The sequence below is a fragment of the Girardinichthys multiradiatus genome, chromosome 9, assembly GCF_021462225.1.
Source record: "Girardinichthys multiradiatus isolate DD_20200921_A chromosome 9, DD_fGirMul_XY1, whole genome shotgun sequence".
NCBI lineage: Eukaryota > Metazoa > Chordata > Actinopteri > Cyprinodontiformes > Goodeidae > Girardinichthys > Girardinichthys multiradiatus.
Genome location: NC_061802.1, coordinates 11,819,185 through 11,832,884, shown reverse-complemented (window position 1 = coordinate 11,832,884; position 13,700 = coordinate 11,819,185). Strand labels below are relative to the sequence as shown.

The 13,700-nt window shown below is 45.6% G+C and overlaps 1 protein-coding gene across 7 annotated transcripts in view; it reads left to right on the top strand.

Annotated features, from left to right (window-relative positions):
* Window positions 1–978: 978 nt before the first annotated feature.
* Window positions 979–13,700, top strand: part of tdrd5 (tudor domain containing 5) — a 29,346-nt gene continuing 16,624 nt past the window's right edge. For 2 of the 7 annotated variants that reach the window (XM_047374108.1, XM_047374109.1), the window contains exons 1-4: window positions 1,133–1,207; window positions 1,328–1,433; window positions 4,995–5,238; window positions 5,332–5,528. In XM_047374108.1, the coding sequence (XP_047230064.1) occupies window positions 5,010–5,238; window positions 5,332–5,528 (426 nt within the window). In that variant the 5' untranslated portion in view covers window positions 1,133–1,207; window positions 1,328–1,433; window positions 4,995–5,009. Of the gene's footprint in view, window positions 1,035–1,122; window positions 1,208–1,278; window positions 1,434–1,520; window positions 1,546–4,994; window positions 5,239–5,331; window positions 5,529–13,700 lie in introns of those variants that run through there. The other 5 variants (XM_047374106.1, XM_047374103.1, XM_047374104.1 and 2 more) reach the window with 5 other exon arrangements.

Here is a 13,700-nt window from a genome sequence, read left to right as displayed (position 1 = left end):
AAGTCTGGTGTGTGACTTGGTCTTCTGTTGTACCTTAGGCTATATGTTTAGTTTGAACCTCCACCTTTAGTCTTAAGTCTTTTGTAGCCTCTGAGAGGTTTTTAATTTTATTTTAGAATTACCATTTATCTCCACCCACTTTCCCACCAACTGTTATCAGCTTGCCGGTTTTTGGTGAAGGAAAGCATCTCCACAGCATGATGTGGCCACCACCATGTATTACAGTGAGAATATTGTTTCCTGGTCATATGCAGTGTTAGTTTTCCACCTGTTTGCTTGGTCCTCTACGTAGTATGAGGAAAACTTCAAACGGGATTTCTTCAGATCTTCTTCTTGCAATGTTTCCATAAAAGCCAGATTTGCAGATTGCACAACAATCAACAGACTCTCTCACCTTAAGAAACAATCTAAAAAAGAGGACATACACAGAAGTAGTTTAACAGTATGGTGGGTAAATGCAATCTGTTACTTTCCACATCAGTGTATCGATTATTTTTAACTGCAGGATAAAATTCTGAGAAAGCTGAACAATTAATAGAATCAGTTAGCATAATCAAGGGATTGAATGTATCTGTGATGTTATCCATCCTTGTCTGTCCTTACAGGCTGTGACAAAAACTCCATGGGTGCGATCATCGGCAGAGACACACAGGAAAATATCTGTTTTTGTTCATTTATATTTGTTTTGAGTTAAAGTAGATCGATTTATATTACGAAAAATCCACACATATCACTGTCAAATCAGCAAGAATCTGTGAAAGTGGTCCAAAATACCTATGTTCAGCTATGCCAATTAAATCACTGGTAGAGTGACATAGATTGGCGCACAGCCCGCATTCATTGAGTAAAGACTGTCTTGTGTCATTCATTTATTCAAGACATTTCTATCTCGACAGCCCTTGCAAACTTAAGATCCCTGTTTCAGGTGGAAACTCCGCCAAACCGGCGCGCCGCTCTTTTCGCCGGCTTTTAAATGGTGCAGAGCCAATGTTCGGATACGCTCTTGTTTTATGAAACCGAGTTTGTAGGTGGAGGTATAAATCTGAATAATTATGAATATTATTATTAGTGATTTATTTGAATCCTTTTTATTCACAACTTTATTTATCTTTGTTGGTTCTGTGTCGCTAAGTTATGTCATTTTGTTAGTTGGGTGTGAGTGAAGATATTCCAACTCCGTGGGAGTCAGTGCAGTTAAATATCCACGGTAACAGCGTGAAGCATTTATTTTTCTTTTAAATTCAAAAGTGACTGTATACAAGCAAACCACTGACAACAAATAACAACAAACAATTTCTTTTTTCTCTCTTGTTGGGTATTTTCACAGGTTTAACGACGTGGTCTGCTTGAAACAACATTTGTGGAGAGATGATTAAGCCATAGGGAAAGCTCTGACGTGGTTAGAGACGTGGCAAGCATATTAAGGACTTTAGGTAAGCGTGCTATTTGTTTTTGATACATTTTATCCTCCAAGTTGGTTTTGGAAAGAGGAGTAACGACTAACTTTTGTCTTCTGAAAGGTGGGGGCTAAACCTAGCAAACAAGGTAGGCAACTTTCAGCCTTGAACCTTTCCTGATCACTGCGAGCTCCAGGGTACTTTTTCACAAACGTCACTGTTTGCCGAGATAAAGTTTTAATTCACAATTAAGAATTAAGTTGAAAAACAAGCGTATAATTGTCGGGCATGTTGTTGACTGAATTTTAGTGTAGCTAACACGCTAAAGAAAAATGGCGGCCAGCACTGACGTTATTAGCCGAGCTGAAACGAAAACGACCGAAGTCAAGTCAAAAGTGCTTAACTTTTTTAAGTAAACATTTTTTTATTGTGTGTGTGTGTGTATATGTATGCATGTGTGTATTCAATTCAAAGTTCAATTCAAAAATACTTTATTAATCCCAAAGGGAAATTAAATGTTGTTATAGCTCATATTATGAAGGTTTCCTCAAAGAGCCGTTGTAGATGCTGATGGCTGTGGGCAGGAAGGATCTCCTGTAGCGCTCCGTCTTACAGCAGATCTGAAGAAGCCTCTGACTGAAGACACTCTGTTGTTGTAGGACAGTCTCATAAAGAGGATGCTCAGGGTTCTCCATAATGTTCTTCATTTTATGAAGAATCCGTCTTTCCACAATGATCTCCAGAGGTTCCAGAGGAGTCCCCAGAACAGAGCCAGCCATCTTTATCAGCTTGTTGAGCTTTTTTAAGTCCCTGGCTCTGATGCTGCTTCCCCAGCAGATGATGGCAGAAGAGATCACACTTTCCACAACAGACTTATAGAAGATATGCAGCATCTTGCTGCAAACACCAAAGGACCTAAGCTTCCTCAAGAAGTACAGTCTGCTCTGTCCCTTCTTGTAGACGGCTTCACAGTTGCATCTCCACTCTAGTCTGTTGTCCAGGTGAACACCGAGGTATTTATACTCCACCATCACCTCCACTTCTTCTCCCAAGATGGAAATAGTGTCTGACCTATTCCTTTTTCTCTTAAAATCTACAATCATCTCATTTGTTTTATTGACGTTCAAGATGAGATAATTGTTTCCACACCATGCCACAAAGCGGTCCACCAGCTCCCTGTACTCAGGTTCTTGTCCATTTCTGTTGCACCCCACAACTGCAGAATCATCTGAATGTTTCTGCAGATGACATGAGTCTGTCTTGTACTGGAAGTCTGAGGTGTACAAAGTGAAAAGGAATGGTGAGAGTACAGTCCCCTGTAGTTCTCATGTGCTGCTGACTACCTGGTAAGACTCACAACCCTTCAGTCTCACAAACTGTGGTCTGTTGGTCAGGTAGTCTTTGATCCAGGAGATTATAGAGGCCTCCACCTGAGCCTTCTGGAGTTTCTGACAAAGCTAATCAGGTTGAATTGTGTTAAATGCACTGAAGAAATCAAAGAACACGATTCTCACAGTGCTGCTGGCTTTGTCCAGGTGACAGTGGGTTTGGTTCATTGAGGACTGATGCGTGAGTTTTCTTTGGTACCGGAACAAGACAGGAGGTCTTCCACAACACTGGGACATTCTTCTAGGAAAGGCTAAGGTTGAAGAGGTGGTGCAGAATACCACAAAGATGCCCTGCACAGGCCTTCAGGACTCTAGGGCTAACACAATGTGGACCTGCAGCCTTATTCTGGTTCAGTCTCTCCGGTTGTCTCTTCCCCTGACTGAGAAATGCCGGTGGAATGTGGAGGCATAGCGATCATCAGCATCTTCTGATTTGGTTGAAAGAAAACATGTTGAAGCAGAAAGGTCCATGGCTGAGGTGGAAGATAAAACTTTTGAGGTGCGACAGGAAAGCTGTGGGTCAAAGGAGGGTGGGATGTCTGTTTGGCTGTGAGTAGGAGAAGAATGTTAAGAATGGGTTTATTTCATTGGTTCTGTCCAGACATCCATTGGTCTGATCTTCTTTCTGCTTGAAGCCTGTGATCTTCATCCCTGATCACACATCTCTGATATTGTTTTGCTGGAGCTTGCTCTCCAGCTTCTTCTTGTACACCTCCTTGCTGTCTCTTTATCTTGACTTTAAGTTGCTTCTGTATACTCATAATACTGTCTCCCTCTCTGAAGGCTCTTTTTTCTTGTTAAGAAGGTCCTTCAGGTCACTGATGATCCAGGGTTTGTTATTGGGGAAGCATCTCACAGTTCTGATGGGGATGATGTTATCCACACAGAAGTTTATATAGTACGCAACACACTCAGCCATGGCATTGATATTCTCTCCATGTGGCTGGCCCAGTGCGTCCCAGTCTGTAGCCTCAAAACAACCTCGCAGGGCTTCTTCAGCTTCCTGTGACCGTCTTCTCACAGTTCTATTTATTACAGGATGCCTCTGAACAAGGGGCTTATATTTTTAGCATAGAAAAAGAAATTGTGATTTTATTTCCCTAGAGGAGGTCTTGCTTTAGACATGTATGAGTCCTTGAAATTTGAATAAAATAAATCCAACGTTTTGTTTTCTCTGGTAGAGCAGCAGACAAACTGTTGAAACGTTGGAAGTGTAGCAGAAAGTGAAGCATGGTTAAAATCACCAGATATTGCCACAAACACATTGCGGTGTTGTGTCTATAGCTAAGCAATAACCAAGCTGATGGCACATGCAGTGTCGGCAACAGCTAAAGGTGGAATGTAAACTGTTGCCAAAATAACACTGGTGAACTCTCTGGGTAAATTCAATTCAATAATATAAATAATATAATAATATGGACGAAAACTTACTGCTAACAGTTCAATATCTGGACTGCAGCACTTCACAGTAAAATGTCCTGGATTACACCATCTGTTGTTTACAAGTACTGTCCGTCCACCTCCTTTGCGTTTGCCGCTCCTCTTTAAATCTCTGTCTGCTGGTATGGTCAGAAAGCCTGGCAGAGAGACGCTGGAGTCAGCGAGATGATTCTGCAGCCATGTCTCAGTGAAACTCATAATACTGCATTCCAGATACTCTGGCTGGGTCCTTCGTAGGGCTTGGAGTTCATTCAACTTTCTCACATTGCCCATCAGGATCGATGGAAGAGATGGTTTGACTTCCTCCTTCTCTCTCTTCTCTTTCCTCCTGCTCTTCATCCACGGCGCCTTTTTTTTAACTGATCAGAGATTTGGGGTTGTAGTTGAAGTATTATTTCAGCTTTTGAGATATTAATCAGCTGCTCCTGGTTGTAAAAACAAAAATCAGCCCCGTTGCCATGGTGATGCATCATAACAAATGTCTAATAGTAAAAAAAAGCAAAAATCCTTCCAACTGCACAGCATCCGATACCAGAGTCCATAATAGCCCGAATAATGTAGTTTTATCCACCACAAGAGGAATTTGATTTCTTAATAAAAATTAATCAGAATAAAAAGTAACAGCCACTTCAACCAGCTGCCACCTTGAGCGGCACAATTCTAGAATATCATGTAGAAAGACTTGTGTTAATTTCCCACGGAAACATGCCGTATGCTGAATGGACTAGCACACGCTGACTTGTACTTATCTTTCTTTGGTCTTATTCAGATTCAAGCAGACATCATGAACCAAGAGGAACTTTTGGCGAAACTAAAGAAGGACGTTCGCTCAATACTCACTTCATCTAAGCTGGCCTTGGATCCTGATCAGCTCAGACGAGACTATGTTACAGTGGTGGGACATCCAATGCCCCTGAAACCTTTGGGCTTCAGGAATGTTATGGATATGATTCAGGAGATGCCAGATGTTGTTTCTGTTAACTACAGTCAAGATGGTAGTTTATATTTAAAGGGTAGGTCATTCTTTTGTACAGCTACAGTACCATGTAAATGAGGTAAACTTTTATTTATTTCTTCCTAACCCATTGTTGTCTCTTGCCTAACAGCTGTGAGTGATGGGAAAACCCAGAACATTGAAGAGCTAGTGGCCAGGCAGCGGACATCTAAGTCTGACAAGGTCAAGAAATTTGCTCCTACTTGTTACTATCACCGGCCTCCTTTTACAGTTCTCTCAAGAAGAGGTCGCCTTCCTCCTGCCCTCCCTGCCCATCTGAGGGCACAGCTGCGAAATCTGCTCTCCCAGGTATGACTTGAAGTTAACATAAAGTTTACATCAGTCTTTGTTTTATTTATAGGTTGAAAGCTGATTTATTTTAGAAAGTGAATTTAAGTAATTTCTTTCCCATGGATGGATGGATGTGTATAGATGTTTGTGTGTGTGTATACTCGTACTCGTCGTCTTCCGCTTTATCCAGGACCGGGTCGCGGGGGCAGCAGACTTAGCAGAGACACCCAGACGTCCCTCTCCCCAGACACCTCCTCCAGCTCCTCTGGGGGGAGCCCAAGGCGTTCCCAGGCCAGCCGAGAGACATAGTCCCTCCAGCGTGTCCTGGGCCGTCCCCTGGGCCTCCTCCCGGTGGGACATGCCTGGAACACCTCCCGAGGAAGGCGTCCAGGAGGCATCCAATGCCCGAGCCACCTCAACTGGCTCCTCTCAATGTGGAGGAGCAGCGGCTCTACTCCGAGCCCCTCCCGGATGGCCGAGCTCCTCACCCTATCTCTAAGGGAGTGCCCGGCAACCCTCCGGAGGAAGCTCATTTCAGCCGCTTGTCTCCGGGATCTTGTTCTTTCGGTCATGACCCAAAGTTCATGGCCATAGGTGAGGGTAGGAACGTAGACCGACCGGTAAATTGAGAGCTTCGCTTTTCGGCTCAGCTCTCTCTTCCCCACAACGGACCGGCACAGTGCCCCCATTACTGCGGCAGCCGCACGGATCCGGTCTGTCCAACACCTGCTCCATTCTTCCCTCACTCGTGAACAAGACCCTGAGATACTTAAACTCCTCCACTTGAGGCAGGAACTCCCCTCCAACCTGAAGGGGACAAGCCACCCTTTTCCGGTCGAGAACCATGGCCTCGGTCTTGGAGGAGCTGATCTTCATCCCAGCCGGTTCACACTTGGCTGCAAACCACCCCAGTGCATACTGTAGGTCTTGGCTAGGGGGGGCACCAGGACCACGTCATCCGCAAAAAGATGAGAGATGAAGTCAATTGGTCACCAAACCAGACCCCCTCCGGCCCTTTGCTGCGCCTAGAAATCCTGTCCATAAAAGTTATGAACAGGACCGGTGACAAAGGGCAGCCCTGCCGGACTCCAACATGCACCGGGAACATGTCTGACTTAGTGCCAGTGTTCTGTCCAGTCAGCATACATTGTCAGATCGACATACGCGTACCACAAACCGACAGCTATATCTGTCTAACAAGCAGGCCCTGTCAGACCAACATACACTTGATGTTATCAGCTGTATGGCATCCTGATTTGTAAAGTTACCTGTCAGACCAGCATACACTTAGTGTTATCGGCTGTATTTTGGTTTAAACGTTGACTATGTCCTCAATATCAGTTATGCTTTGAAACTTCACTTATGTATCTGACAGTTCCTGCTTTCTTGAAATAACAGTACAGGCAAAACATGCATTTAAATCCACACCCCTGGAAAAAAGCAAATCTACAATGGAGTATTAGGGCCATACTAAGACCTTTTTTTAAAATTAGGATTATAAAGTCGTAACATTACGAAAATAAAGTCGTAATACTAGGAACATAAAGTCATGATATTACGAGAATAAAGTCGTAATAATATGACAGTAAAGTCATGATATTTTGAGACAAAAAAAGTCGTTTTAATAAGACGAAGGCTTCGATAGAGTAATCAACCATGCTCACCCAAACTGCAGCCTAAGCGGAGCATTTTAACTCGGGGTGAAGACTGCTGTTTCTCTTAAGAGTTTACATTAAAGTAGGCTACTTCTTTGATCTTGTAATATTATGGCATTATTCTCAAAATTTTACAACTTTATTGTCGAAATTTTACAACTTTATTCTCGTAATGTTACGACTATCATATATATATATATAGATATATATATATCTATATATCTTAGCAAGGCCTAGTACTCCGTCGTAAAATTCAAACAACGAAGCCCTAAAATTATATTAAAATATAATCATAAACATCATGTGCTTACCGTTTTTCTTGTCTGTATGCTGACTTGACGGCTCGAAGTAACAAGGGGAATCATGCGCACGCATGCGCATTAATGCAAGGTATGCCAATCTGATTTGTATGCTGTTCGGACAGAATACCAGCAATGCGGACCAAACTCCTGCTGCGCTTGTACAGAGACCGGATGGCCCCTAATAAAGGGCCCCCGATTCCATACTCCTGGAACAACCCCCACAGGGGACCACGATGGACACAGTTGAATGCCTTCTCCAGGTCCACAAAACACATGTGGACCGGTTGGGCAAACTCCCATGAACCCTCGAGTACCCCTGTAGAGGGTATAGAGCTGGCCCAGTGTTCCACACTGCTCCTCCTGAAGCCGGGGTTCAACTATCAGCCGGACTCTCCTCTCCAATACCCTGGTGTAGGCATTACCAGGGAGGCTGAGGAGTGTGATCCCCCTGTAGTTGGAACACACCCTCACAGCCGATAGGACTCCTTCTTCAGCTTGACAGCGTCACTTACTGCCGGTGTCCACCACCAGGTTTGGGGACAAGCACCGCGGACCTGACGGCCGCAGCTACGGGGATCAGCATCAACAATAGATGCGGAGAACATGGTCCACTCGGACTCTATGTCTCCAACATCCCCCGGAATCTGGTCAAAGCTCTCCCGGATGGGGGAGTTGAATACATCCCTGGCCGAGGGTTCTGCCAGACGTTCCCGGCAGACCCTCACTATGCATTTGGGTCTGCCAAGTCTGTCCGGCTTTCTCCTCTTTCAGCGGATCCAACTCACCACCAGGTCGTGATCAGTGGACAGCTCAGCCCCTCTCTTCACCCGAGTGTCCAAAACATCTGGCCGAAGGTCTGATGATACGACAACAAACTCAATCATTGACCTCCTGCCTACGGTGTCCTGGTGCCAAGTGCACTGATGGAAACCCATATGCTTGAACATGGTGTTCATTATGGACAATCCGTGACTAGCACAGAAGTCCAAAAACGAAACACCACTCACCGATTCAGATCAGGGGAGGCCATTCCTCCGATCACGCCTCTCTTTTTGCATATATATATATACCCCTCCTTGAACCGCCACCTTAACGTGGTGGAGGGGTTTGAGTGCTCGAATGATCCTAGAGGCTATGTTGTCTTCGGGTTAAATGCCCCTGGTAGGGTCTCCCATGGCAAACAGGCTCTAGGTGACAGGTCAGACAAAGAGCAGTTCAAGAATCCTTCATGAGGACTAGTAGATCGAGGCACGTGACGTCGCCTGGTACGGCGGAGCCGGGGTCCCATCCTGGAGCCAGGCCTAGGGTTGGGACTCACCGGAGACCGCCTGGTGGCCGGATTGCTCCTCGCGGGTCCCGGCCCGGGCCAAGCCCGAACGAGAGACGCGAGGCCATCCCACCAAAAGAGGAGTGGGCGGTGGACGAAGGTAGAGACCTCAGCGGCCCAATCCCCGGATGCTTAGGCTGGCTCTAGGGACGTGGAATGTCACCTCGCTGGGGGGGAAGGAGCCTGAGCTTGTGCGGGAGGTCGAGAGATATCGACTAGCGTGGGCTCTGGAACCCATCTCCTCGGGAGGGGCTGGACTCTCTTCTACCCTGGAGTGGCCTGCGGGGAGAGGCGGCGGGCTGGGGTGGGTTTGCTTGTTGCCCCCCAGCTCAGCTGTCTCGTGTTGGGGTTTACCCCAGTGGATGAGAGGGTCGCATCCTTGCGCCTTCGGGTTGGGGACAGGTCTCCGACTGTTGTTTCGGCCTACGGGCCGAGTGGTAGTGCAGAGTACCTGGCCTTCTTGGTGTCCCTGTCGGGGGTGCTGGATAGTGCCATTATTCTGCTGAGGGACTTCAATGCCCACGTGGGAAACGACAGTGACACCTGGAGAGGCGTGATCGGGAGGAGTGGCCTCCCCGATCCGAATCCGAGTGGTGCTTTGTTATTGGACTTCTGTGCTAGTCACGGATTGTCCATAATGAACACCATGTTCAAACATAAGGGCGTCCATCAGTGCACTTGGCACCAGGACACCCTGTGTCCCTCGTGATGCCCTGTGGGGGGTGCTCCAGGAATATGGAATTGGGGGCCCTTTATTAGGGGCCATCCGGTCCCTGTACAAGCAGAGCAGGAGTTTGGTCCGCATTGCCGGCACTAAGTCGGACCTGCTCCCGGTGCATGTTGGATTTCGGCAGGGCTGCCCTTTGTCACCGGTCCTGTTCATAACTTTTATGGACAGGATTTCTAGACGGTCGAGGGCCAAGGGCCAGAGGGCGTCTGGTTTGGCGACCAGTGGACCTCGTCTCTTCTTTTTGCAGATGACATGGTCCTGCTGGCCCCCTCTAGCCAAGACCTACAGCATGCTCTGGGGCGGTTCGCAGCCGAGTGTGAACCGGCTGGGTTGAAGATCAGCTCCTCCAAGTCAGAGGCCATGGTACCCGACCGGAAAAGGGTGGCAGGGGAGTTCCTGCCTCAAGTGGAGGAGTTCAAGTATCTCAAGCTCTTGTTCACGAATGAGGGAAGAATGGAGCGGGAGATCGACAGACGGATCGGTGCGGCTGCTGCAGTAATGGGGACACTGAGCCGGTCCGTTGTGGTGAAGAGAGCTGAGCCGAAAAGCGAAGCTCTCAATTTACCGGTCGGTCTACGTTCCTACCCTCACCTATGGCCATGAACTTTGGGTCATGACCAAAAGAACGAGATCCAGGATACAAGCGACTGAAATGAGCTTCCTCCGTAGGGTGGCCGGGCACTCCCTTAGAGATAGGGTGAGGAGCTCGGCCATCCGGGAGGGGCTCGGAGTAGAGCCGCTGCTCCTCCACATCGAGAGGAGCCAGTTGAGGTGGCTCGGGCATCTATATCGGATGCCTCCTGGACGCCTTCCTCGGGAGGTGTTCCAGGCACGTCCCACCGGGAGGAGGCCCAGGGGACGGCCCAGGACATGCTTGAGGGACTATGTCTCTCGGCTGGCCTCGGAACGCCTTGTCTCCCCCCGGAGGAGCTGGAGGAGGTGTCTTGGGAGAGGGACGTCTGGGCGTCTCTGCTGAGTCTGCTGCCCCTGCGACCCGGACCCGGATAAACGGAAGACGACGAGTACGAGTGCGTGTGTGTTTGTGTGTGTGTGTATATGTACATGTGTGTGTGTGTATGTATGTATGTACAGTACAGACCAAAAGTTTGGACACACCTTCTCACTCAGAGTTTTCTTTATTTTCATGACTATGAATATTGTAGCATCATACTGAAGGCATCAAAACTATGAATTAACACATGTGGAATTATATACTGAACAAAAAAGTGTGAAAAAACTGAAAATATGTCTTATATTCTAGGTTCTTCAAAGTAGCCACCTTTTGCTTTGATTACTGCTCCGCACACTCTTAGCATTTTGTTGATGAGCTTCAAGAGGTAGTCACCTGAAATGGTTTTCACTTCACAGGTGTGTCCTGTCAGGTTTAATAGGTGGGATTTCAAGCCTTATAAATTCAATTCAAAAATACTTTATTAATCCCAAAGAGAAATTAAATGGGGTTGGGACCATCAGTTGTGTTGTGCAGGAGGTGGATACAGTACACAGCTGATAGTTACTGAATAGACTGTTAGAATTTGTATTATGGCAAGAAAAAAGCAGCTAAGTAAAGAAAAACGAGTGGCCATCATTACTTTAAGAAATGAAGGTCAGTCAGTCCGAACAATTGGGAAAACTTTGAAATGTCCCCAAGTGCAGTCGCATAAACCATCAAGCGCTACAAAGAAACTGGCTCACATGAGGTCCGCCCCAGGAAAGGAAGACCAAGTCACCTCTGCTGCGGACGATAAATTCATCTGAGTCACCAGCCTCAGAAATCGCAGGTTAACAGCAGCTCAGATTAGAGAACAGGTCAATGCCACACAGAGTTCTAGCAGCAGACACATCTCTAGAACAACTGTTAAGAGGAGACTGTGTGAATCAGGCCTTCATGGTAAAATAGCTGCTAGGAAACCACTGCTGAGGACAGGCAACAAGCAGAAGAGACTTGTTTGGGCTAAAGAACACAAGGAATGGACATTAGACCAGTGGAAATCTTTGCTTTGGTCTGATGAGTCCAAGTTTGAGATCTTTGGTTCCAACCACCGTGTCTTTGTGCGGCGCAGAAGAGGGGAACGGATGGACTCTACATGCCTGGTTCCCACCGTGAAGCATGGAGGAGGAGGTGTGATGGTGTGGGGGTGCTTTGCTGGTGACACTGTTGGGGATTTATTCAAAATTGAAGGTATACTGAACCAGCATGGCTACCACAGCATCTTGCAGCGGCATGCTATTCCATCCGGTTTGCGTTTAGTTGGACCATCAATTATTTTTCAACAGGACAATGACCCCAAACACACCTCCAGGCTGTGTAAGGGCTATTTGACCAAGAAGGAGATTGATGGAGTGCTGCGCCAGATGACCTGGCCTCCACAGTCACCGGACCTGAACCCAGTCGAGATGGTTCGGGGCGAGCTGGACCACAGACTGAAGGCAAAAGGGCCAACAAGTGCTAAGCATCTCTGGGAACTCCTTCAAGACTGTTAGAAAATCATTTCAGGTGACTACCTCTTGAAGCTCATCAACAGTATGCCAAGAGTGTGTGAAGCAGTAATCAAAGCAAAAGGTGGCTACTTTGAAGAACCTAGAATATAAGACATATTTTCAGTTGTTTCACACTTTTTTGTTCAGTATATAATTCCACATTTGTTAATTCATAGTTTTGATGCCTTCAGTGTGAAGCTAAAATATTCATAGTCATGAAAATAAAGAAAACTCTTTGAATGAGAAGGTGTGTCCAAACGTTTTCTTGTGTACACACGCACACACATATATATATATATATATACACACACACACACACACACACACACAGTGCTCAGCATAAATGATTACACCTCACCAGATCTGCCAGAAAGCCTTTAGTTTCCTTTCAGAATCAACATTTTCTATGGGGTACTATATGATAAATTACTCCCATAAGTGTGGGCAAACGAGTGCAAGCCAGATTTGTTTATTTGTGGACAAAAAAATAATTTTCCTAACAAATTCATGAAATTCTGTTTAATTCAATTCATGATATTTCTATAATGCCAATTCACAACACGTCGTCTCAAGGCACTTTACAATATCAGTTCAATCAAATCATACAGATTATGGGTACAAACATTCCGCTCCACTTTGATTGATCCTAATTATCAAACAGTGCAGGCAAATTCAGTTTATTATTCAAAGTGGACAGTCGCTTGTATTGATTTTGCAGCAATCCCTCATATTAAACATGCATGTAGGGACAATGGAGAGGAAAATTCCCTTTCTAGCCCACATTGACTACATCCCAGTTAAAACCTTAGGAGAAAAGCCAAACCTAAGACTGCAACCTTCTAATTAACAAGAATTCAACCACAGGTGAGTCTAATTATTTACTCAAGAGGTGTCAAGCAGACACGTGACTAGAAAAGGACATCACTTAACAAAGAAAGCCGCTTCTCATTTCATGCTGTCAGGTTTTGGGACATTTCTCTTCCATGTGGTGCCATAGCTGAGAAAGGAAATAATTTATTTATTAATAAAAGGTGAGGGCAACAAGAAGATCAGCAAAGCTTTACATATCAGTCAGATATCTGTGAGATGGTTGCACTTCCATCTCACAGAGACGTCCAGGCCATCCACGGAAGTTAAAACCTCCACAGAATTATATTTTAATGAGATGGGTTGAAGAAAATCACTGTGCAGGTTTACTTCAGTAGAATACCAATCTAGAGTGACTGTTTCTTGTGACACCATATGATGCACACTGCAGAGGATTGGCATGCATGGGTATCATCCACGTAGGAAGCCTCTCCTAAAGCCCAGGCACAAAAATGCATGCCTAGAATTTGCCAGGCCCCATGATGAAAAAGATGAAGAGTACTGGGACTCTGTTCTCTGGGGTGACAGGACAATAATCACAGTTTTTGGAAGGCACCTTTTTTGATGGTTTCCAAATTATCTGGCCTCGCAAAGGTGAGGATTTAAAAGAAAAATGCACGGTTCCTACAGTGAGACATGGTGGTTTTCTTGTGTTTGACAGAGTGATTTAAATCTTTTCAAAGGTGTTGTTCTCATTTATGCTGATCACTGTACATTCAGGCATTTATAGGGTTAAGATCTTAAAAGTAGTACTAATATTGATATGACGATTTTACTTTAAAGTAACATTAATCAACTAACCTATTTAAAACTGGATAAGGAAAAATT